Raw genomic sequence first — 25,162 nt, 5'->3', positions numbered from 1 at the left:
ATTAGCCTAGGAATTTTGTTTGGTTACCATGGTGACCCTCACTACAAGTGCACTGACTAAAGCACAAGGAATCTGTTACCTAAAACCAGTGCCCATGGAGCCCCAGCTTCAGGAACCATGCTTATCAGTGGTCCGTTCCCCTTGACCCCATATTCCTGCCCCTCCCCAGCAGAGCCTCCCAGCTGCCTCCCCTAGCCTGGATGAGGAGGAAGGACTAGCACAGGCAGCCTCCAGCTCACACAGGACAGAGACCGCTCACATTCCACCGCCTGGCTGGCTTGGAACCCAGGTCCAAATAGGGAGTTTGCTGCCCCCCTGAGGCCCCCTGCAGGCTGGCCAGGGACGGCCCGACCAGCACATGTGTCCAGGGCTTAGTCAGAAGCCCTCAGGATTTCAGGAAGCTGCTCAGGGTGTCTGGTTGCCCCCGTGCCAGGTTCACACTGTCCCCACGGGGCCATCAGTCTCTGCCTCATCACGTTTCTGCCTTTTAAACCCGAGCTCCATTAACTAAAGGTCATCCCACAGCACAGAAATCAAGATCCTCTTTGCTTTTGCTTTCTAATCCCTGAATTTAGGGGGATTTTCAGAAGTTCAGCTCCATGAGGGCTGGGTTTTTCTCCAGGAGTCTTAAGACTGCCTGTAGGAAGGGTAGCATCCGTTGCAGCTAAGGAACTTCGACACCTTCCCACAGGGCTTCCTGCCTCGGCCTGCGCCTCCCTGCCCTCCTGCTAACGGTTCCCTCCTCCAGCTCCAGGCCCATCACACACCCTACCCTCAGCTGCCACATTGCTGTCTTACACTGTTGGTGCACTACCTTCCAGAATGCCCCACACTGCTGCCCTTGAGCATGCTTCTAAACCAACTGTGAGACCTTCTCTTGCCCGAGTCTCACAACAGACCTTGGAGGCAGAGGGAGGCAGGACAGATGTCTTTGGCAGATGAGGAAGCTGCTGGAAGTGGCACAGGTTAAGAGCATGACCCAGTGAGGGCAGGAACCTAACTGTGGCCCTCACGTGGGGACAAGCTCACATGGAAAGGGTTCCATCCCACCCACTGGCATGTCCCCTGTGCCGTACCTCCTCTATACTTGACATGTGCCTGCCAGCCTCTTCCTTCATGAAGACAGCCTCTGGGAGCCAATGCACAGGCAGGTTCTACAGAAAAGAGCCTCCAAGAGGCCTCAGCCACTTAGGAGCACACTGTGGGGAGCTCTTAGGGTGGCATACACACCTCACTGGGGGCACTGAGGTCAGGGTGAAGGGGGTTTGATCTTTTTGTTTGACTGCAATGATATTTACTGGACCGGCTGTTGAATTCTCTGCCATGGCAACAGCTGGAGCCACACACAGCTTGTTCCCAGCACAGGGAGCAGCTGGGGGACCAGGATGCAGTTTTAACTGAAAGAGCAATGACATTTGTCAGTGATCCCTGGCCGGTAATGGACTCAATGACATTTCCTGCTAATCCATGGGTTTTTGTGCTCTGTGGTTTCATCTGTGGGGAATAGTATTGCCTTATTTGCAAAAAGCCACGGTCATGCTCTATGGCCACCCCACAGAGCTACATGGTAGGTGGATTTTCCACACCCACTCCCAACTTCTTATATGTGTATTTTTTTTTAAAGGTTGATTTTTTTTTTCTTAATTTTAAATAACAGAAATGCACTGTCTCACAGTTCGGAAGGCCAGACGTGGCCTGTAGATATTTTTTAGTTTTGCAGCCTTTTAGGGCTGGCTCTGATCAAGACAGAGATCCTCATGGCCATGGAGGTGAGGGGCTCACGGTGGCTTAGAGATAAAGAATCTGCCACTGCTTCTCTATCCCCACTGTTCCCAGTGGACACGCTTTGCACAGTGAGGCATCACAGAGAATGGGATGCTCTGGTCCCCAGGCCTCTCTGCAGTGACACAAAACGGAAGAACCCTAGGGATGGGACTCAAACACTTCCCCTTCTTGGGCTTGGACTTCAAAGATGCCTCCCTGCTGCCAGCCCCATGGCCCAAGCTCCCAAGGCCCCAGCAGTGACCCCGTGGAGTCTAGTCTGGATGGGACAGCTGTCTTCTCATGCAGAGGCTGTCCCTTCAGAAGGCTCCTGCCTGAAGAAATAGGGGCACAGTTGACACAAAGGGGCACAATTATCCTACAAGTTGACCAAGAGCCCAGTCTGCACTGGGGAAGCGCTTGCCATCTTTTTTGCGTTTAGGGTCCCTTGGAGAATCTGCTGAAAGTCATCTCCCTGGATACACACACATAGGCACAAATGTTATGGTTTGGTTCTAGGCATTCCTGGAGGCCCCAAAGCCCACCCACACCTCCTAAGGAGGAGTCACCAACCTCAGCAAGGACCACCTCCCCCACCACCCATGAAGGTCCTTGCAGTGAGTGAAGCGTTTCCAGGTGAAGGAGTGTGCACCTGAGGGGGCGGGGAGGGGCGGAAAGCATGCTTGAGGGGAAGGGCACACACACTGCCCACACAGTAGGGAAAGGCTGCCGAGAAGGGGGCTTCCTCACCAGGCCCCGGAGCCCAGGAAGCAGGAGGCACCTCCCCTGTGGTGGGTCAGGATGCTGAGGCAGAACCAGAGGGCTCACCCCCACAACACAGTGTGAAGTGCCATTAGCCTCCCCACTTCAGGCCAGGGGATGAGATTCTGGCAGCAGAAAGAATTCAGCCCAGAAGTTAGGAGGAGACACTGCGGTGAGACGTCAGGCACTGGAGTGGGTTGAGGGGAGAGCTCCCTGCTGGGACTGGGGGTCCGAGGAAGGGCCAGATGCATGGCATGACAGTCCCCTGCCCTGCTTCCATCAGGACAGCTCTGCTCCCCTCTGTTCCCACACCGTCTCAACTGGCATGTAAGATTTCACTTGGGAAAAGGAGTTGCTGATAAAACCATGTGTGACACCAGGCCTCACCTCTCTTTCTGTGACGCCTGTTCTGACCTGGGGGCAGGGCGAGGAGCCCCTCCCCACTCTAGGATTCGAAGCTTTTCTTGGGGAAGGTTTCTTTTTCCATCAAAGCCTGACAACAGAGTACACACACACACACACACACACACACACACACACAGCTGGTAGCAGACCCTGCCTGACAGTTGTGAGGACATAGCTAGGAAAACAGCGAGATAACTGGTACCGGGAGAGAAGGAACATGGTCCTCTTTGTATTTCTACTGAAAGTGAAAAATGAACTTCTACACAGTAGGTCTTGCTGTATTGTGTGTGGGATTAATGAGACAAGGTAACTCATTCTTGTCTGCACACACTATTTCATCTGTGTTGTAATATTCCCTCAGTGACCTACCTTTTCAAGTGAACTGATCTGGGGGCTTGCTCTTCAGTGGGGCACACTGGGGAGCTTACATTAAGGGCACTCTGCTGCTCCCAAAGCACCTTTCTTGAGCCCTGGCGAGGACAAAGCCATCCCGCAGAGTCCACAGGCAAAGCTCCCCGCGGCATCCTCGGAAGGAGGCCAAAGGCACAGGAAAGCCGGCCCTGCCCCCTGATGGGCTAGGGATGGACAGAGGTGGACACCCAGGCTCCCCACACGAAGGGAACCTCCTCGGGCTGGGACAATAGCGGCTTCCCTCTGTCACCTAACATGGCTATGGCACCCACCAATTTCCCCCTAATTCTTCATGAACCTGTTTTCACTGCCAATGGAGTCATCCCTCAAGGTAGCCAGGACCATGCTTCTTTTCTGCTGTCTGAAGCAGGACTGCCCTTCGCTGGTTTTACATAGCCCTCCTTCAGACCTGAAGGTGGAATGTGGTGGGAATGGGGGCACTCAGGGACCCCTCATCCCCTGTTCACAGGATTCAGATAAACAAGGTCTATTATATCCAGTGTCACGTGTCTGGGCGGGGGAGGGCAGAAATCAAAAGACAACTGGCCTCCTCCTCATTCCCTCCTGCGGGCCATGCACCTCCTGCCTCAGCTGGTCCAGCATGGCTCTTGTTCCCCAGTGTCCTAGTTGGGTGGCAGCAGGTCCTCTCTGTATAGGTGGGGGCAGGAAAGTCTAGTCCTGCCCCACCCACCATGGCCTGGGCCAAATGCAGCATGAACCCTGCTCCAAAGAGAGGGGCATCTGGGCAACGTGGCAAATAGGGGGTGCGGAGGAGCCAGGGATGGAGGGAGAGGCCGGGACTGCTCTGGATGGAGAGAACCCCTTTCCTCCAATGCCAGTGGCCTGCTTGGAGGCAGGGGGATGGCTCACTTGGCCTCCACCAGCCAAGCCAATGTTAGAATCCATCCTTGGCTGGCTGTGCCAGGGTTATGATTAAGTTACACAGGTCAGTGTCCCCATAAGGCTCAAATGCAGAGCCCGGGGCAGGCGGGCGGGGGGAAGCAGCTTGAGCACGTGCATTCGAGCACAGTCTCCTCTGTGGTCCCCAGAGCTCGCATGGAGCCTGCAGCTGCCATAGAGAGCTCACCACTCCCCACCTGACACTTCCTGGCACAGAATGCCAGAGCCATTCTCTGACCCCACACGTCTTCCATGCCCCACCTTGACCCTCCAGCCAGGAGTGTGCATGCAGTAGGCACTTAATCAGTATGTGCTGGCTGGCTATGTGGCAGGGTGAGGTGTGCATGGGCACCTGTGTCTATGGCAGGTGGCCCCCAGCCCTGTAGTGTCCATAGGGAACTCACTTGAAGTTCTCTGGATACTCTGTGATGGCCATGTTGATAACATCCAGGGCATGCTGGTAGTGTTTCTGGGCAGAGAAGAGGAGTGCCAGCAGGTGGAGGGCATTGGCATCATCCCTGCACATTTTCAGGGCCTCCTGCAGCTGCTCCATGGCACTGGAGATCTGCCAGAGAAAACTGCCAGTTTAGTGACCTTCTCCAAGGCCCAACCTCCCCCAGGACTTTGGTGCCAGCACCTGCCAACAAGGGCATAGCGGACTCAAGTGAGCTCCTGGGCCCTGGGTGGGGAGGGCTCATGCTCTGATGAGAAAACACACCCTAATGACATGGCAAGAGGGGTCTGCTGTCCCAAGTCAGGCCTGGGAAGTCACTGCTGCTCAGGCCTAAAGGGGAGCAGGATTATGGTGTGGCACAAAGGGTTTGGGCAGATGCCAGGGCTGTAAGAAAGCTACCCAGGTCATGAGCTACAGACCGAGAGATGGCCTCTTCTCCGCACGGTTTATGTGGTGATGGAGGCTGGCAGACAAATACCTCTTCCCACTCCGAGGGTCATAGTGGCAAGAGCTTAGGCTCTGGGGTGAGCTGGGGGCATGGGTCCCAGCTCTGCCACTTCCTAGCTGGACCCTTTGGGTAGCCTCTCTGAGCTGCAATTCTTAGCCATCAAAGTAAGGATAATGTTCACGCCCATTACAGAGGCTGAGAGAATGAGACGATGTAAGAAAACGTCTGCACCGTCCTGGACATGAGTGAAAATGTGCGTTTCCCTCTTCAAGCCCCCAAAGCCCAGGCAGCGACCAAGCAGGTAAGCCTCTTCCTTCTCATCATGAGGGATGTGTTCTCTCACACCCTCAGGACTGGCAGCTGCATCGGCTCTTGCAACCCTACCCACGTCAGGGCCCTATCCTCCCAGGAAGCTCGGGATTCTTTTCTAGAAAGTCTTGCTCCTTACCGAACCTCAGACGTGGGCCTCCCAGGCTCCCTGAGGGGCCTATGGTCCCGGGTATACCTGGCCCCAGCCAGGGGTCCACCCAGCCTCTCACCTGCTGTGAGCACTAGTGCCAGGCTGAGACTCCTCCCACGGGAGCTCCCTTTTGTGGAAAGTTCAAGGGAAGTGAAGGAAGCTAAGTGGTCACTGGTTCAGCTTGCCTGTGTCTCCGTAAGGCTACTCCTCCCTGGCGATTCTCCAGAGCACCCCATTATCCTGGGCTGAGTATCTAAATCCACAGCTGTCACTGCTCAGGCAGCCACACGTGCTCCAAGCAAGATGGGCTGGAGGGCTCCAGAGACCCAGGCAGGCCAGGTTTAGCCCAGAGTCCATTCCCTGAGGCTCCCAAGGTCTGGAGTCCCCAAGGAAAATGGGTGCCAGGCTCCACTGGCCTAGCCCTGCCATCTCTCTGGGAGGACAGACACCATTCACCAGAGGTGGCTGAATAATTAAAGATATTAAAAAGATATCACCAAAGGTTTATCATGAACTTGATTGGTGTTTATACAGAAGGCTAAAATACAGTGGTCTCAGGTATTTCTGACCGTGTTCCTTGCAAAACCAGAGCAGAGTGATGTTCCTTGGGGAGAGCAGCAGAGAGGTACCAAGTGCCTCAACCAAGACCTGGAGTCTAGAACCATGGGGCACAGGGGGGGAAAAGGGCTGGGACAGGTGGTGGCAGCCTGGAGGTGGAGGCAGGAGAGTGAGTTGAGGAGGGTGGTGGGCAGGTGCAAGAGGAGGGGAGAGAAGCAGCAAAAGGGAGAGGGAAGGAGAGCAGGGCCGCCGGGGAGAAAAAGGCTGAGACAGGAGACAGGGAGAGATGAGTGACGAATCCAGTCAGGGTACACACAGGCGCTGGGACAAAGGTATGGGCATGGGGGTCCCAGTGATGGGAGTAAGGGTGCAGTGAGGGGAAAAGCCAGGCTGCTGCAGGGCTTGAGAGGAAGGTCAAGCAGACAGCAGCATGAAGCACCCAGTTGACCCCAGAGCCAGGAGGATCAGCTCGCGGGACCACCTGAATACAACACCAGAGGCTAGGAGGTGACACAGACCAGGAGGCCAACTGCAGGCTGGCAGATAAGGCTCTAAATGAGTCAGGGCACAGGATGCTTAGAGCCACATGGCATGTCTAATGGGGGCAGAATGGGCTCTGGAGCAGAAACCTGGCTTCAGTGCTGGCTGAGCTGAAGCTCGGCAGGGTCCCAGTTCCTGCAGTATAAAACAGGGCCAAGGGCACCCTCCTCATCAGATGGAGGGCTCACCCAGCTCAGTGAGGGGCACAGCAGCACCCACGATTGCCAGGGCCGCCATCACCTGACCACCAGAGGATGGAGGCTCTGTTGGCTTCTCTCCAACAGTCTAGAGGCCAGCCCAGTTCCCTTGGTGCAGATACAGAGAGCTGTGCTGTGGGCGCCAAGGCTGTCTGCAGTCCCCGAACGGTCCAGAGACCAGCTCACTGGGTCAAGGCCAAGAGGTCCTGCTTTGGAGGCCAGGGGTGTGCACCGAGCCCCAGCCTATGTGAGGCACGCACATGAAAAGCAGAGGTTCCCAAGGGCCTGGGAGAACGGGGAGCCCTGGCCCTTTTATGAAAGGTGACCCACTGGATGGATGACTGCCTGGCCTTAATCCCTGGACGGACCAGTGTCCTCACAGCACCAACAGCTCAGCTGCTCAGCTTGGGAAAGAAGGTGGGTTGGGCAGTGGTGGTAGCTCCAGTGGGGCCAAGGTGGCCAGGGGATAGGAGGCCCCCTACCAGGTCCTAGAGGCTGAGCCTAATGGTACTGTCCACAAGGCCAGGGACAAGCTCTGGGGTCCACAGAAACAGCTGTGTGTCAGTCACTCTGCTCTCCTAGATCTGTGGAGAAAGCCCAGTGGAGGTGAGGACATAAATACTTCCTGTGGTCACTCATCAACTTCTCAGGAGACCGCACTGTTCAAGGGAGTGTGAGGACAGAGAATAATCCCTTCCTGTGTGCCCATGGGCTCTACCACATTTTCTGACTCAATCCTTACTAGGTCCCTCTGAGGTGGCATATGAAGATGCTCAGATAACAGATAAAAAAACAGAGACTGAGAGAGGTTAAGTCACTTGCAAAGGGTCACGTGGCTAGTAACAGCAGTGGTGCCAGGAGCAGACCCGCAGCCCTCGGGGACCTGGGACTCAGGAGATATGACAACCCACCTGGCGGACGAGGGCCAGCTGCAGGGAGACATAGAGGATGACCTGGGGGTCACCGGGCGCCAGCTGCTGGGCTCTGTGTAGGGAAAGGGAGCGACAGGTCAGTCAGTGAGGATTGAGCACCCAGTGTGCGATGTGCGCCTCCAGTGTGCCAGCCCTGTGTTGGGTGCCGCAGGGCAAAATGTCAAGGATTCTCAGAGGGTGCCTGGTAGGGGAAGATGGTGTTGGCAGCCCGTCAGCAGCAGGCTCCAAGAGGGCTGGCTCTGCTGAGGTGGGGGGCCATCTGGGGAGGGGAGGACTGGGGGATGGGCACTGCCTCTCACTCTGGGCAACTGTTAGCCTGGCTGAGGCCCTGCGGTGGCCTTGTACAGAGCCCGAAGCCTGACCTCTCCATCACAGGATAGAAGGGAACACTCCTGTGCGTGGAGGGCCTGGGAATGGCCTCTCTGGGAGAGAAGCCTTGAGAATGAAGAGCTAGCCCAGGCAGCTCAGCGGGGGTTGGCGGGGATGAGACTCTTCTGACTCGCTGGGTTCAGGAACAACCTGCCCCAGAGAGGGGCTGGATGTGCTACATGTTCCCACAAAGATGGCACAGGAGTCTAGAGCAGGCCCCAAACCAGCAGTTTCCACATCAGTCCTCAGAAGGAGTAAGACACACAGGGCTGGGAGGGCAGAGCCCTGCAACAGGCCAGAGGAGCCCAGAAGGATCCTTGGGAGGGACCCAAGGCTGGGATGGAGTCAGGGACTTAGCAAGGAGGAGGCCTAGGGAGGGCCACCACAGGGGAGGGGCTTCTCTGGCATCCCCTCCCCTCCTTCCCTCCAGGACCCCACCTTGGTTGCCAGGATATCTCTGAGCAAGGGGGTGGGGGTGGGGGTTGCGGTGATTCTCACAGTCCTCTGGTTGAAGACTGGGCTGGGAGGAGGCAAACACCAATTCTGTGTCCCTGCTACTAATACAAGGTGCGTCTCTAGTTATCTCACATAATTATCACAACAACAATGGGCTATCACTCCCATTTTAGAGGCCTAAGCTCCCAAGGGCAGGGGCCAAGCCTGGGGGCACTCTACCTGCCCACCGAGCTGGGTGTCCTGGTCAATAAAATGGGGATGGAAACCATTCAGTTTACACCAGAGGGCTCACTGGGATAAAGCATGTGGATGTGCTACCTCGGGCCTGTGCCGTGGCGGGGCCCTCCTCACCTCTCCAGTGTCTGCAGTGCTTTCCGGTGCAATTCGTCTTGCTTGGATTTCAGAGTCGCTGCAGGAGACAAGACGGAGACAGAGCCATGAGCGGCTGCTGAAGGGGTGCCGACCCAGCCCCGCCCCATCCAGGCCACTCAGGCTCTGCAGGGAGAGGCCCCACCAGGGCCCTATCTGGCCAGTGCTTGCACACTCCAGTGGTTCCGGACTGATGCCACCCACCGCCCTCGTTACCAGGGGTAGGTGTGAGGTGTCCACTTGGCCCCAGCTTCCCGGCGTGTTTCTTGCCACACCAGGGCCTTCCACGGCCACCTGAGCCTTGAGAGACAGGTTACCACCACATGCCTCCTCAGGCTTCCTTATCTACAGGCTTCTTCTTTTTTAACCACTTTAACACATTTTTTTTTTTTTGGCAAAATTTTTTTTACATTTATTTATTTTTGAGAGACAGAGTGAGACAAAGTGAGAGTGGGGGAGGGGCAGAGAGAGAGGGAGACACAGGATTGGAAGCAGGCTCCAGGCTCTGAGCTCGAACCCACAGACTGTGAGATCATGACCTGAGCAGAAGTCGGATGCTCAACTGACTGAGCCACCCAGGCGCCCCACCACTTTAACACATTTTAAGTGTTACGTTTTAAGGGCAGGTGTTTGAAGCCTTAGCTGCAGACTGAACTACCTGGGAAGCTTTAAAATGATTGTCATCCAGGCCCCAGCCCAGCCCTGGTCAGATTACTCTTCCAGGTTTGGTCTGCATGGGGCCCCATAACTCCCCTTCCTGCAACGACACAGAAATAGTTGGCTGCCTCATCGATGGGGGGTGGGGGGGACACACAGCTGAGCTGGCAGGGTTGGGGATAGAATGCCAGGTTTGGGGTGGCCGGAGTGGAATCCATCCGCCAAGCACAAGTATTTATTAAGCACCAACTGTGTACCCAGCAGTATGCCACATGTCAAGGGGGGGTTAAAAGACCCTAGAAGGTCACAGCAGTGCTGAGGGCAAGAGCAAAACAGAAGAAAGACACCATGGGGTTCGGGCAGGCAGCACAGTACAGACTACAAGCACTACAGGAGTTCTAGAGGCAGGTATGAGCTCCTCTGCCCAGGAGCTGGGGCCTGGGAGGGTGGGGAGAACTGGGTCCATGAAGAGGGCATGTGTAAGAGTGTGAAGTCTGGGTAAAAGACTGGAAACTGGACTGAGGGGTGTGTGTGTGTGTGTGTGTGTGTGTGTGTGTGTGTCTGCACTCAATGGAGATGTGTTGGGGGTAGGCACTGGTGGGACAAGACGCCTGAGAGGCTGCTGGGAAGTCTGAGCCCCCCAAGCGGACGCCCCTAGGCTGTGGCACTCACCGTCAGTGGCCTGCAGGCTGTAGGTGAGACCCAGTGCCAGGTAGCCCTTGGAGAGGAACTCTCCGGCTTCCTCCCTCAGGTCGATCACCATCGTAGCAAAGTGCTCTGCCTCCTCCAGCTGCAAAGAGGACAGGCAAAGGTCAGTGGGAGGGCTTTCCTGGACTCAGTCACCAGCCTGGGACACTCAGAACTACAATCCCTCATGTGTGGGCAGCACAACCAGAGGCCACGTGGCTTGTCTGAGACCACACAACCACGGAGTGGAAGAATCAAGGCTGTTTCCTCCATCAGCGACTCCCTGGAACTCCTCCCTGCAACCCAAGGACCTGTGATCAGTGTCAGAGGAGAAAGCTTCCCTCGCTCCAGACATTCTAGCTCCCCCAAAAGGACTCTGCCTAGAGCATGGACCCAGGACCAGGCCAGCAGGTGAAAGCTCCTTTCATCATCTGGCCTCTGTAGGAGCCTCTGTCTGTCTCTGCCCTATGTGGCAGAGAGAGGGAAGCCAGGGCTGGTGGGGGTGGGGGGCAGGCAGGGCTCGGGGACTGGGCCCTGGGGACACCGCCCACCCTGCAGAGTGGGCAGGCTGCCACTCTGGCTCTGTCTGTGAGCTGGCTCCCTGACACAGGGAGCTCAAACTTTTCAGGGGAAAAAGGCCTGAGGCTGTTTTTGTCCCGGGAGCAGGAAGAACTGTTCCGGTTGGAAAGGAACCAACTGGCGCAGGTCACGTGCACACACACCATCACACGTGTCACGTGACACGAAGAGGGGCTCCCACGGGGGTCAGGCTAGTCAGGGAGACGGGGGACAGCTGGGGGATGGTCTCAGCCATGCCCACTCATGGCCCACAGGCCTTGAAGAGGCCCCCTCCCTCCTCCTCAGCCCAGGTATGGCATCTGCCCACATGCCTGGCATGGCAGTGTACTGGTCTTAGTGTTCCTGACAACAAAGATGGGAGCCGCCCCACAGCTAGGGGGCTGAAGGGACCATACCCCAAGCCCCGCTGCCATCCAGATGTCAAGGCCCCCTGTGTGGGGCATCTCGCCCCCAGCAGAGGTCCATAAATTCAGACAACCAGGGAGCAAGATTCAAACCCAAGTTGGCTTCTGACACTCGTGCCAGTGCTGCTTCTACCCTGTTCTTGTCCCCTGCCACCCCACCCTGGCAGGAGAGGGTCAGCTCTGTGCATCTTGTGGCCTGACCACTGGCCATAGCCGGGGCGACGGTGGACCCTCCCTCCCTGGAATGTGGAGTTGAGATCCCGAGACAGAGGCCATCAGCAGAGGGGAGATTAGTTGGGGAGTCTGCCCTTTGTGCACAGTCGGGGTACATTCTGTGCAGGGAAAGGGCTGAAGGAGCAGAGAACCCACTGTGAAGGGAGGGAAACAACAGAACCCAAACACAAGGAAGTAGAACATGTGAGCTGACAGCCCAGACAGAGATGGCGGATGGGGGACTGAATCCCTGTGTGGCCTGCCCACCATCCCCGACCAGGGCAGTGCTCCAGCCCCCTCATGCTGGTGCTCTAGCTGCTGGCCTGGACAGCAGGCCACCTCCAGGTTGGTGGGCTGGTCACTGAGAGGAGTAGGGAGTCCAGGGACCTGAGCTCTGACACCATCAGGCCCTAGGATTCACAGTTGGGGAAAGGCCATAGCTCAGGAAACTCCTCAGCTGCCTGCTGTCCATCTCAGCTGGCCAGGGGGGCCAAGCCTGTAGCAGCTGAGATCTGTTTCCTGGCACCACCTGGACCAGCAGGACCTGAGGCAGGGGGGTGGGGGTGGGGGTGGGGGTGGGCTTGGGGGCCTGAAGTCAGAGCCAGGTTGAGAGAAAAGCCCTGGAAGATGAGCTCCCAGACACAGACTCTGATACTCACCTGGCACCTGACAGCTGTGGGGCCTGGAGCAAATCACTTAATTTCTATGAGGACCCAAAGGTCCTCTTCTGCAAAATGGGGAGTTGGACCCCACCTCCAACTGCTCCTCCCCACAAACCTCCACCAAGGCTTCTGCAGCAGCAGGCTCTGTGATGGGCCTAGCTGAGGAACCCAGTGATAAGGGGGCAGGATGCCTGGGTGAGTTCACAAGGAAACCCCACAAGTGAACAGGGTGGCTCTTAATTAAGGCTCCCTGTGTAATGCTGGCATGTGGCTACTGGAGCTCCAACAGAAGGACAATCATGTGGCTGTGGTTGTCCAAGGAGGACTCATGGCGGGGGGCATGGGGGTCAGGAGGGACCAAGAAAAGGGTTAAGTGAGTAAACTCCACCTTTCCTCCTTCCTAACATCCCATTGCTGACACGGCTCATCGCGTACAGTCTTTAGGCATCATTATGCCCCATCCAAACAGGAGCAAGCTTGTTTATAAACCACCAATTACCAGTTACAGAAAGAATCTAGAAACCAATTACATCCATGTGTATACACTCTTCCCATGACCATGTCCTTCAACTCAGCAAATGCCGGCTTCTATCTCCTCCTTCCCAGGTAGGGAAGGTGCTGAGAACAAGGCTCAACAATTACTGGCAAACAGGGAGAAGTTACTCTCCAGTTCACACACATCATATTCTGGATTAGAAGAGCTCGCCACACTTTAGTTTTAAAAAGTGAAAACAGGGGCACCTGGGTGGCTCAGTCAGTTAAGTGTCCAACTTCTACTCAGGTCACAGTTCATGGGTTCGAGCCACACATCAGGCTCTGCGCTGACAGTGTGGACCCTGCTTGGGATTCTCTCTCTCTCTCCCCCATTCCCTCTCTCTTTCCACTCCTCTCCTACTTGCACACTCTCTCTCAAAGTAAATAAATAAACTAAAAACATACATCCTTAACTTGTCCAACTTGTGGTCCACTCTGACCCCCAGGTCAGGAGCCTTCCTCAGTCAGTACTTGCCAGCCTTGTTTGTCCATGTAGTTTAAGCACTGTGTCAGCATTTGTCTCAAATCAAACTCACAAAGCTTGAATATACCATTTTCCCTAGATGCCCAACACTATTTTGGTTCCTACCACCTATTACAAAGCAGCCTTTTTGCATGAGGAGTCACTGCAGTGATGATAAAGGGGAAAAAATATCAATTGTTTTAAATATGTCAACGTACAACATGCTAACATACAGTATTAATATAGATGGGAGCTCTAACTGGTCAGCGAAAGGAAAAAATGCTGTCACAGCAAACAAAACAAAAACAAAACAAACCCAAGATTTATATGTATTTTAAATATATTTTAAAAACAAGAAATATGTATATAAATATATAATATGTATATTATATATTTACATAAGTATACATATATATATACACAAGTATATACACACACATATACACACTACACACACACATAAACAAATATGTACACACACAATGCACCATTCCCCTTCATCTAAGACATGAGTGGCAATCCTAAAGCCCTTGAGAAAGTGGCTTTGTCATGTTTGTTCTGAAATACTAAGTGCCCAGCCAAGTCCACACTCAGTTCCACACTCAGGAATAAGCTCTCCACACGGATAGCAGGGCAGCCTTGAAAGCTGAGAACACAAGCCCTGGGACCAGACTTCTCACACTCAAATCCTGGCTTGGTTACTTACTAACTGTGTGACCTTGGGTAAGTCACCTCACTTTGCTGTGCTTCAGTTCCCTCTTCTGTAAAATGGTGTGACAAGTGTTTGTCTGTGAGGCAGTTGCTGGGAGGACTGAATGAGATAAGACACAGTGAATGCTCGGAGCAGTGCTTGAATAAATGTAAACTATTATCATTAGCTAGTGAATTTCTATCTATAATTAGTTGCATCTTCCAGAATTCTCTTAGGCATCAGCCTGACAGATGTGGCAAGTGCCATCTGAATAAAGTCCTCATGCCCCCTTGTACATGACCTCTCTGACAAATCAGGAAGTGGCATCAAAGACTGTCCTGGAATCCAAAGGGGGTACTACTGCCTGCCTTTTATCTCCTGCCTCAGAAAAGGAGACAATACAGAAGGACCAGCTGGGTCCTGTGCAGACAGCCCTGTGCAGTCTACTGTGCCAGCTGGTCAAACCCTCTGACCCTCTATCCACAGTCCAGGACACAAAGACCTACACCCACTAACCTACCCTTTGTAACAATACTCACCCCTGCTGTGGGTAACACACTCAGAATGATACTTTTCCATCTTATTCTCTGATAGTCTATTTCAATTTTTTCTTAAGAAAGAGTTCTATTTCACAACCCACGAACGGGTCTCAGCTTCTGATGGGAAAGCCACAGCTCTAATCCAGGGGCTGACTGAGCTGCCCATCTATAGCCACCCCCATCAGCTTTCTCCCCGGGACTCCCTCACTTGGCCTTTTCAGTCTCCAGACACTTCCTATGGTGGCCTCAAAAGTTGGCAGCTGGTGGCTCTGCAGTTGGGGCTGCTGTTTCTGCAAGATTAGCTCAGATTACAGTGCTGGGCCCTCCTTGCTCAACCACACTCTTCCAGGGTGACAGGTTTTTAAAGTTCTTTTCAGCTGTTCTCCTTCCGGTGATACACTACTTTTTAAATATCTCCTTTACCTATGGCAGTCGTGTAACTTCGCCATGAACCCCACATAGAGACCCCCTCCACGCCCCTGCCATTCCAGAGAGGTTTAGTGCAACCTGGTGCATCATAGCACCGCTGCCACCTGATGGAACAGGTGTCTCACAGCTGAAGGTTCTGGGGCACAGGGAGCTTAGGGGACCTGTTCGAGGCCACCTGGCTAGTGACAGAATGGAGTTTCTAACTCAGGTCTCCTGCGCCTACATCTGGATCTTTCTGAGCTACCTGATTCACAGCTGCCCTCTGTGGGTCTTCACTCTCTTCCTCTCTGACCCTTTGGGAAAAGGAGGCAATGAAGGTTCTAACGTGTGGACCCTTTGCTTCGGCTTTCCGGAAGTAAGGGAAGTGTTCCCATGACTTCACAAGTTCCTAACGGCTCTCTGGTCTTCCTGACTTGGTCCCTACACAGACAGGCTTCTGACTTACACACTTTGCTCTTGCTTGGCTGCCTTCTGCTTCAAGGGCTGCCTCATTCATCTCGCATGGGGCCAAAGAGGTTGTACCCCTGGCATTTCATTCTCTTCCTCTTCCTGGGAACCAGAGAAAGTTGCTTTCTGAACCTCTCCAGTTTCTCCTCAGTCCCTTCCCATGGGGCTCAGGGCCTATTGTCAACTGCTCCACTGAAAATGCACTTTTCCCTTCCCAGGAGGAACAGGACGAAACTTCTGTATTTCCACAGGCTAGCGGCAGGATTGCTGGCACTCTGTCTCCCCTGTCTCTTAAACACTCATCTTCCTGGCTCTGGCCACCCCTGAATCTGAAAAATGGAGGTAAAAACACAAAAGCATGTGCTTTCTGAGAACCTGCTGTTTTGAAGGGTCTGTCACAGGGATAGCTGCCATTCATCAGGTACTTGCAACGTGGTAGGCAGCAACACTGCTCAGCTCTGGTGTTCACAGCCACCTGTAAAGGGTGGATGTGACAGTTTCCATGGTACAGATGAGACACGGAGAGGGCAAATTACTCCCCTAAAGTCACATAGCTACTGAGCGGGCAGGGATTTGAACACGATCCTCTCTGTCTCCAAAGCCTGCACTATTTGCACGGCCTCATACTGCCCCCTCGGGAAGAGGCCCAGAGACAGCATACAGACCTTTCAAAAGAGGAGCATGGTCTGCTTTTCAATTTCATAACGCCCTTCTTGTGTGCGAAACACAGCACACATGCACACCCCCAGCTCCTGTCCTCCTAGGGAAGTTTCACCTTTTTAAATTAAATACATTTTAAGTAATTATGTTTGGAGAGAGACTAAAAAATATTTACATCTCTTTCCTTCTTGCCCCAAAACTGGCTGGGGACCTTAGCAAGACATCGGCCATGGCAAGGCAGGAGGCTACCACACGCAGCAGCAGTTACTGGGTCAGAGCCTGGGATGCCCCCCCACCCGCCACCTAGGGGAGCCTCAGGCTAAGCCTCGGGGCCAGTACTCTCCCACCTGACCCCGTACCTGACCCAGGAGCAATCACCTTGCATCAAACCCCACATCAGCCAGCATGTGGCCATGCAGGTCCCTCTGCCTGGTGCCCTCCTTCCCCCACCACTACCCGAGGACAACCTGGCTCTCAGACCCAGACCTAGCCTAGGGTGTCGCATGCTGGCTCTGGGCATGAGGACAGGATGTGGGGACAGCAGGTGCTCCACCTCTGGGCACATGGCCACCGAGGCCGGTTTAACCCAGCACAACTCGTTTTTCAAATGTCCCAGTTTCAGCCTCCTTTCCTGCAACCTGGGCCAAGTTGTCCACCCCTAGATTTCTGTCCCCAGCTCACGGGGCTTGGCTGGGCAAAGGCTGGGGCTGCTGGGGGCTGTTGTGAGCCAGAAGAGCTGCAAAGGCAACAGACAGAGGTGGCATCAGATGCCTTTCACAAACTGTGCTCCATCCCAAGTACTAGCACCCCTCTGCCCACCGAGGTCAGACCTGTTCTTCCTGTTTGTGGTTCTGCAAATAGAAAGTGCTGGGCCCCCCCTCTCCCAGCCTCCTTGGAGAACAGGCTGCCCTTAGCTACCCACGGTCTGCTCTCTGCCCATGCCAACTCGGGAACCTGAGAACCACTGAACCAGAGGCAGACTTTCCACACTCATCCCTCCCAGCCAGCTGGGGCGGGAGTCATTCTATAAGATATTAGTGGACACCTAACCACATGCAGGGTTCTTTGCTGGGGACAGATATGCGGGGTGCAGTGTGGTAAGGAAAGAAGCTCCCCGACTATTGGGAAGAGAAGTACCACACAAGGCAGAATTGGTTGCCCAGTGATTGGGCTCATTGGCAAGTAGGATCTATCCAATAAGCACCAGACATTAACTCTGACCTGGGGTTTAAGAAGGAAGAGAGACAGTTTCTGCCCTCAAGAAACACTGGTGATTACAATGTAATGTGCTAGGTGTCCAAGGCAGGTATAAATGGAACTTTAGGGAGGTCCAAGGGTTCCAGGTTAGGGACGGCCACCAGGAGGCCTGGCCCTCCAGCATGTCCTGGCTCTAGTCTGGACCCAACTGAAACCCCATCTCAAACCAGCCCCCAAAGCCGTGCATGCTTCTCAGCTGAGGTTAAACAGCTCACCCTCCTCTCCGATTCTGATGACAAGTCTGCATGTTTAAGTTTCCTTTTGGGCTTTTCTATTTATGTTGTCATTGATGACTTTGCTCCTAACTCATCTGATTTCAATTTGGACTGATTTGATCCTAATTTTATTACCATGTAATCTGAATGCATGTAATGACTGTAATTATGCTGCTGAGGGAAACAGCTCCTTCACGGTGGGAAGACCTAAATTTAGGCTTCCTGGCAAGGGACTGCTGGCTGGGTGGACACCCACAGCCACCTCAGAGCTGGCGGCCTATGAGAGGACAGAGGCCCTCCCCTGCCCCAGCTCAGTGAGGCGGGTATTTGGGGCTTTGTCCCAGAGGTGGACTTGAGGCCCCTCTCAAGAGCCTCAGAAACATGCAGGAGTGTGAGCGAGGGTTCTGTGAGCCCCCCTTCTCTGCACCCCCCGGCTCACACCATAGCCCTCTGTTGCGGTGCTCAGTCTGGGTGTCTCCTCTCTGCCGACACCCGCAAACCAACCATGTCCCCACAGCTCCCCACTTCTAAGATGCAAGACGCCAATAGTCCCCCTGCAAGGATTTGGGGGGCAAGGAGTTTCCCTGCTAATCATAGCATGGGGAAAGCAAGCAGTGATGGAAGAACCCACCAGTAGCCTGACCCTCCACAGGCCAAGGCCACGTCCTCTGTGAATCTCCTTGACCCATCTAGCCTTCTACATACTTTATGTCATTTATGCCACATATGAGGAACGGACTATAATTATTTCCATTTTACGAATGAGGAAACTGAGGCACAGCAAGGTTAGTACTTCACTCAAGACCACCCAGGGGCTGGGCAACAAAACTTTTACCCACATCATCACACAGCCTCTTCCAATGCCTGGAGCCTGTTATACGTCCTTCTGCCGAATTTCTCCCTCACTAAAACCACCCTCTAAAGCCTGGGGCTGGCTGGAAGCCATGCTTCCCCCTCCCCCCACCATTCACAGCAAGTGGGGCCATGCAGGGTCATGCAGGCACTTCAGCTACAGGAATCTGAGACTCTGGAGACAGAGGGGAAGGTGCTGTTTCTTCCTTGCTCCTCATGCTTGGGGGTCAGCCCTCTCTGTGGCAGACAGGACAAGGCCCACAGGGGCTGTGAGGTGGGGATGCAGGGGAGGGTCAGGGCCAGTTTCTAGTCCCCGGAGGGACTTGGTGGGAAGGGTTAGAACACGAGTTTCCCTTTCCAGGGCTGGAAACCTAAGGGGGGGGGGGTGGCAGCAGGAGCCGGACAGGCCACTAATTCTGAAGCATCTGCTGTATACCCCTGGAGCCTGGCCCCTGCTCCCCTGAACAAGCTGGGCACCCAACCATGATGAGGGTGGGCTTGGGGGGGTTGGGACAACAGGCAGGGGAGGACTGTGTATGGCAGCAGCTTCCTTTAGGGAGCTGCTGGGCCTGGAGGGCAGATGAAGGAACTGGGGCTATCTTGCCTGCAGAGAGAAGTGGGCTCCTGCCAACCTGAAGGAGCAGATGTACTTGTTCTAAGACAGCCCCTGACATCAGGAGGCTGATGTGGGCTTAAGGAAGGAGAGACCCTTAGGAAGTGAGCTCCTAGTGAGAGGAGACACCATGAAGAGGCCCTGCCTCAGGACCCCATAGACTTAGAGCAGCCACCACAGGAGCCTGGGTTAGGGTGGGAGGAGGGCGGGGGGGTGCTACAGGCCCAGTGCCTATCACCTGCTTCAGTGAGGGCCTCAGGGCCTGCCTGCAGTAAAGCCCGTCCTCTGGGGAGAGGGCTCACCTGACAGTTCTGCAGCCCCAGCAGAGCCCCAGGCAGGCAGCTGAGCACAGGGCAGGGACCTGTAGTCTGGAGCCCAGAGGAACGAGGGGCTGACAGAGGAGGCCACCCTCTAGTCCTGCCCACACAGAACTGCACCCTGCAGTAATGTGCAGCCTCTATGCAAACGATGGTTGGCCCAGGTGCTCCAAGTCCTGTCCACTACTGCCCTGCTGGGCACGTGGCAGGCCCTCTACTTTTGACTCTACATTCAGCTCTCTGGAGACCACAGCTCAAGGCTGAACCACAAAGCTGACACCGTCCTGAGTTGGGGGACCTGCTGCTGCAGATGGAGGCTGCTTTTCTCAGATTTCCCCTTCCAGGCCTGTCTGCCTCACAGTTTCCCTCGCGCCCCCACCCCTTATACACACAGCAGGATTGCATGCCTCCATCTCATGCTCACCACCACCCTCCCGCAGGAGCTGCCGGAATCTGGGCCCTACCCCCACGGCTCACTCACCCAATGCAGGGACCCGATGCAGACCTTGGCAGCCATCAGGGGCACAGTGGGGTCCGAGGGCCGAAGCTTCATGCACTCCCGCAGCAGAGACACGGCGTAGGCTGACTGCAGAAGAAAGGGCAGGTGACACCATTACTGACAGCCCTGGGCCTCAACAGACTGGGTGCCTCATGCCTACGGCATGGGGGAGCTCCCAAACCGCCAGTCCTTGCTCTGTACCCCTTTCCTCCCAAGAGCCAGGAAGAGGGCCCAGTGAGAGGAGCACAGGTCATGTTGGTGGACAAATCCCTCCTGGGCTTCAGGTTCCTCATCTGGAGAATGGAGGCTGTGACCTTTGCCCAGAGGTGGTGTGCCAACAGCTAAGGTAACAGCAGGTGGAAGCTCTTCGGAAGGAACTCAAATATGAACCATGGAAATTTTAGAGGCCAAAAGGGGCTCTCTCAAACTTCTGAGCTCAATAGCCTTCGTTTTCAGGGGACGGGATGACACCAAAGCCCTGCAGGAGCTGGAGGCAGGGCTGTGGTGGGGAGACGAGACGAGGCATAAACGCTGGCAGAGGAGGAGGAGAGAAGTCTAGCTGGCAGAGCCAAAGAAAACCTCCAGCCAGGAATCCGAGGCCCCACAAGGCTCCAGGGACTCGGCCACAGAGATGGGGCCAGAATGGACCTGCTGAGAATGGCCATGTGTGGAGGGAGGGCCAGGAGGAGAGACCATCCGCAGCCAGGCAGCAATATGACCAATCACAATAATGAGAAGGAGAACACCAGCTAACACTTACTTAGATCTTACTGTGTACCAGGCACTGTTATAAATCAGGGCCAAATGTGGCCCTCTGTCTGCTCTTGGAAATAAAGTTTTATTGGAACTCAGCCACACCCATTCATGTATGTATTGCCTACAGCTGTTTTTATGACAGAGTGGAGTAGTTCCCACAGAGACTACTTGGCCTGCAAAGTCAAAAATATTTACTATTTGACCCTGTATAGAAGGTCTGCTGTCCTCTGGGCAAAGTGCTTTATAAATATTAAGTCATTCATTTTTCACAACTCTTCTATGAGGTAGTATGCTATGTCCCTATTTATAGGTGAGGAAACTGAAATGCAGAGAAGTTAAGTAGCTTGTTCAAAGCCACAGTACCCATAAGTGGCTGAGCTGGGGTTTGAACAGTCTGGCTCTAAGCTTGTAACCACTGCCCTATTCTGCTCTGTGGTGACTACCTTGGCAGAAGAAGCCTGTGTCTCCCTGCTGCACACACACACACACACACACACACACAGTCAGGGCTTCTGACTGAATCCAACACTTTTCCAAGAAACTCAGCAGTGACACCACCCCAAGTGTGCACACTCCCATGGTTGTGTGGCCCCCAGGTAGGCAGGCAGGCAGGGGCATGTGTGTGTAACTACAATTCCCACATGCTAAGCCCTGCTGCGAGTCAAGCTTCCTTACCATTAATTAGCTTTCACCCTCCCCAGCAACTCTGAAGGTTATCACTGAGGAAGTGGGATTCTGTTAGGCTTACTTGTCCCCAGCTCAGTGTGAGACTGGCAGAAACAGACCTGGAACTCAATATCTGTGTCCACCCTAGACCCCCAGCCTCTCTCTAGCTACCCCTCCTTTCTCAGCCCAGACATGACAGACTGAGGCTCTGGGCTCAGGCTTATTAGGCCAATTCCAGGTGTCCTAGTCAAGGGCCAGTTCCCGGCCCAGTACTGGGCTGGGGTTGTGGGGTCACTGTAGGAAGGCGGAAGAGGTCATGACTCTTGCCTATCAGGTGCCTGCACAAAGGTCAGGGACAGAAGAAAAAAGCTACCATTCCCCACTGCTCTCTTGGGAAACACAGGACACACGAGGGTGTGAGACCAAGCACAGGAAGGTGTCAGCAGACGACCTGTTCTGGCAGGCTGGGAGGCTGGCCTAGGCTGCAGGATGGGAGGTGTCGTGAAGGGCCTGAAGGGGCTGCCAGGAGATGCACAGCTCCTGTGAATGCAACTCCCAGCACCCCCCGCCACGGCCCCCTGTCCACACAGCACAGCAAGCCTCGGGTTCTCCTTGGCCTCCTTCCCTGGCTACTGGCCTCTGCAGGGTTGAAGTGTTCCCTGACCTTGAAATAAAGGTTCTATAACCCTGACTGTCCATGTTCACCACACACAGACCACAAAATGCTGCTATTTAAGGAGCCAACTGAGGACTCCACAGTCACGGTTGGCAGCTTTTTTTTCCTTTTTCTTTTTTTTTTTTGTCATGCTGGTTACCTAGCAACGCAGCCAATGTGACTGCTGAGGAGACCAAGAGAAGGAGCGACCTAAATCATGTCATGGACCTCATCGTTTCTTCCTGCAGGTTGAGGTGTCAGATGTGTTTATATTGGCCTGGCCTCACCTTCGGCACAAATGCAGGTACAAGAACCTTGATTCCTACCTTAGGCTTTGGCAGAGGCCAGCTCTGGCCCATGTCGAGGGCTGCCTGGGCCAACCAGGCAGACTGAGCTGGTGTGCAGGTTCCTGAGGGGAGTGGAGAGTGCGTTTCCAGAACAATCTCCTGCTACACCAAATGCAGGGATGGGTATAACCCAGTGTCTCTGGACTGTGGGGTCTCATGTGCGAGGAACTTCCACATCACCCCAACTCCCTGCCTATATGCCCATTCTCATGCCCACCTTGCTGGTCTGTGAAGGAGCCAGGCCCGAACACCAACTCCCTGGATCCTGGGACGTGCCAGACTGCGTGTGGACCTCTCTGATCTCTGAGCCTGGCTCTTCTCAGTAAGGAGGTTCGAGATCCCGTACCTCCCAGACTAACATGACACCTTCTCCTGAGACTGGGGGGCTTCCTGGAGTACCACCAGATATTAAAGCTAACTTCTGAGTGTGGTACATTCTTCTGAGACGGGTCCCCAGCTTTTCTTGGCATCTCAAAGGGGGTTCATGATTCACAGAAGGGTGAGGACCACTGCTGTGGCCCTGGGCCTCTCCTCCTGGTTCATGCTCACTATTATAAGACTAGAGGCTCTTTGTTTCCCAGAGTCGGGAAGAAGCTGTCACATGCCCCTGTGAGCTGTCTGCCCAGGCTCTGTGTAAGCTCCAGCCCTACCTCCTCCCCTCCCTCAGGCCTCACTCTGTCTGTGGCTTGAACTCCCCCTGAGCCTTGACAGGACCCTGCTGAGCACAGAGCCAGGGTACATCATGTCTGTGCATTCAGAAGGCTCTGGGAGGTCAACTTGATGGGGGAGGGGAAGAAGTCTGGGAAGACAAACTTGATAGTGGGGGGCGGGGTGGTGCAGGGGTGGGAGGCTCCCCAGGTGATTCTCACCATACTCCCCTGGCCCCTTCCCACCTGTCAGGCTGCAGCCCCTGCTCTTCTTCCTCTTCCCTGCCTGACCCGGCCAGCATGGCCTCCATTTGTGGGGGAGATGCTGGCAAGCCCAGGAGGGCCCGCCTCGGAGACGAGCTGCAGGGCTAGAAATGGCAGGTGGCACAGATGGGCGGGGGAGGGGGCAGGAATTCCCTCAGCCCCACAAAAGGGCTCTGGGTGTTTACAGCTCTTGGCACGATTTGCAAGCTCCTGCCACCTTATTTCCTGCATTCATAACGTCCTCGGCTCTAACACCCTCAGCACCCAGCTCCGGAAAGGTTTTCCTTTCATGTTACTGCTGAAAATAGAGGCTTATGTAAGTGTAATTCTCATCAGAGGAGAAAGCAGGGGGTGCTGGAACAGGGCTCGGTGGGTAGAGTGCAAAGGTGGCTCTGGTGACCTGGGATAAGGGCAGTTTCCCTGCCCCCGCCCCAGCCACATCCTCTGACGCAGTCCTCCCTCTGAACTCCCAAACTCCCATGTGGGAGCTGCTGTTCTGCTCCACCCTCAACCTCTCCCTCCCAGGCAGGTCCTTCCATGGGAAGGTCCTTTCCTGACACCACACTCGATGGGCAGGAAGAGAGCTACGGCCCAAATGGAACAACATGCTCCTTGCCCAGAAGCCTTGTCCCAGGCCTGTTTCACACAGTGGTACTCAAGTCACACATGGAAATGCTCCGATGCCACATGTGTGCACATGTACTAGGAGAAAAGCATCCACAGACTCACACTGCACACCTGGCACCTCATAACTCACAGGGGGACACCAGAGTCACACAGGGGTCTGTGTGTGACCCTCTGGCGCCCCCCACTCTCCTGGAGATTAAAACCTGATTCGGGACATTTCTGAATCACCGCCACACCCTCCACTCACCTCTGGGAGGGACCAGAGGAGAGCAGAGGCCCCATGGGTGGGGCTATGGGTGCAACCTCCCCCACCCCACACACACCCCGGGTCTTACCTTCCCACAAGCCACCATGGAGAGGGCCACTTGGTACCAAAGGTGAAATTCTTCAAAGGCAAACTTCATGGCTCGCTCCAGGCACTGAGGAGAGGGGGCTGGTCAGCACTTCCCCACCAGGGGTCCTCCCCTCCTAGCCCAGCCCACTCCTTTCCAGGGTAACCACTGCCCAAATCACTTCCTGGAGGAGGCTGTCTTCGGCCCACACTTGGTTCCCGTCAGCAAACGCCAGGCATCACCTGTCCCTGCCACAGGCATGCTGGATGACTTTGCACAAGCCTCTTACCCTCTCTGCCCCTCGGTTCCTACCTCTACAACGTGTGAAAACCTTCCAGGGTGATGGTCAAAAGTGAATGAAATTGGGTCTGGGTTTTTAAAATTTAAACATCCCATAAAAACGATAAGTGACATTCATTATTGTGCATGGTACCATTCTCAGCTTTTTACGTGTATTAATTCATTCATTCTCCCCAACAACTCTGTGAGGTGGGTTCTCTCATTATTCCCATTTCACAGATGAGGAAGCTGAGGCTTGAATGACTTATCAGGGTCACAGGGCTAGTAACTGGCAGAGCAGGCTGACTACAAAGCCCCCCAGATGGAAAGGCTTTTTCTCAGTTCTGCTATTCTCTATGACCACCGAGAAGACTGACTGCCCCACCTGCCTGTCCAGTCCTGGGCAAGCCCGTATCAGGGGTGGCCTGGTGAGATCCAACAGACAATACAAGTGCTTCCAGGTGATGGAGGCAGAAGCCAGCATGTGAGGACAGGATTCATCATGTGGCCATGGTCAGGCGGGGTGGGGAACAGAGGTGAGGTTACAGGACCAGACAGTATGTACTTTAAGAGCTCGCTGGCCTGGGTTCACTTGTTGGCTCAGCGTGCACTCTCACCGCCATCTTGGGCAAGAAACCATCTCTCTGGGCCTTGCCTTCCTTGCTGGTAAACTCGAGAGAATACTACTTAAAGAAGGTATCCTCTGAGAGCACCTTGCATGGCACCTGGGGCAAGCAGGAGCTCAGCAGATGTCACCCACCCCAGGAACCCCGTAAACACATGGGAAGAGAATCTACTGCCAAGAGGCCTATCCCTAGTGCCACCTTTGATCCCAGCCCAGATTGGAAA

At 54.6% G+C, this 25,162-nt stretch overlaps 1 protein-coding gene across 5 annotated transcripts in view; it reads right to left on the bottom strand.

Annotated features, from left to right (window-relative positions):
• Positions 1-25,162, bottom strand: part of TTC7A (tetratricopeptide repeat domain 7A) — a 120,220-nt gene that overhangs the window by 38,484 nt on the left and 56,574 nt on the right. For all 5 annotated transcript variants that reach the window (XM_030310547.1, XM_030310546.1, XM_030310548.1 and 2 more), the window contains 6 exons: positions 24,038-24,121; positions 19,723-19,827; positions 10,352-10,469; positions 9,005-9,062; positions 7,808-7,880; positions 4,644-4,804 (listed from right to left, as the gene is read on the bottom strand). In XM_030310547.1, the coding sequence (XP_030166407.1) occupies positions 4,644-4,804; positions 7,808-7,880; positions 9,005-9,062; positions 10,352-10,469; positions 19,723-19,827; positions 24,038-24,121 (599 nt within the window). The remainder of the gene's footprint in view (positions 1-4,643; positions 4,805-7,807; positions 7,881-9,004; positions 9,063-10,351; positions 10,470-19,722; positions 19,828-24,037; positions 24,122-25,162) is intronic.

Source organism: Lynx canadensis, chromosome A3 (assembly GCF_007474595.2).
Source record: "Lynx canadensis isolate LIC74 chromosome A3, mLynCan4.pri.v2, whole genome shotgun sequence".
NCBI classification, from domain to species: domain Eukaryota; kingdom Metazoa; phylum Chordata; class Mammalia; order Carnivora; family Felidae; genus Lynx; species Lynx canadensis.
The sequence above is the reverse complement of the archived record's forward strand: the minus strand, read 5'-3'. Positions and strand labels throughout refer to the sequence as shown.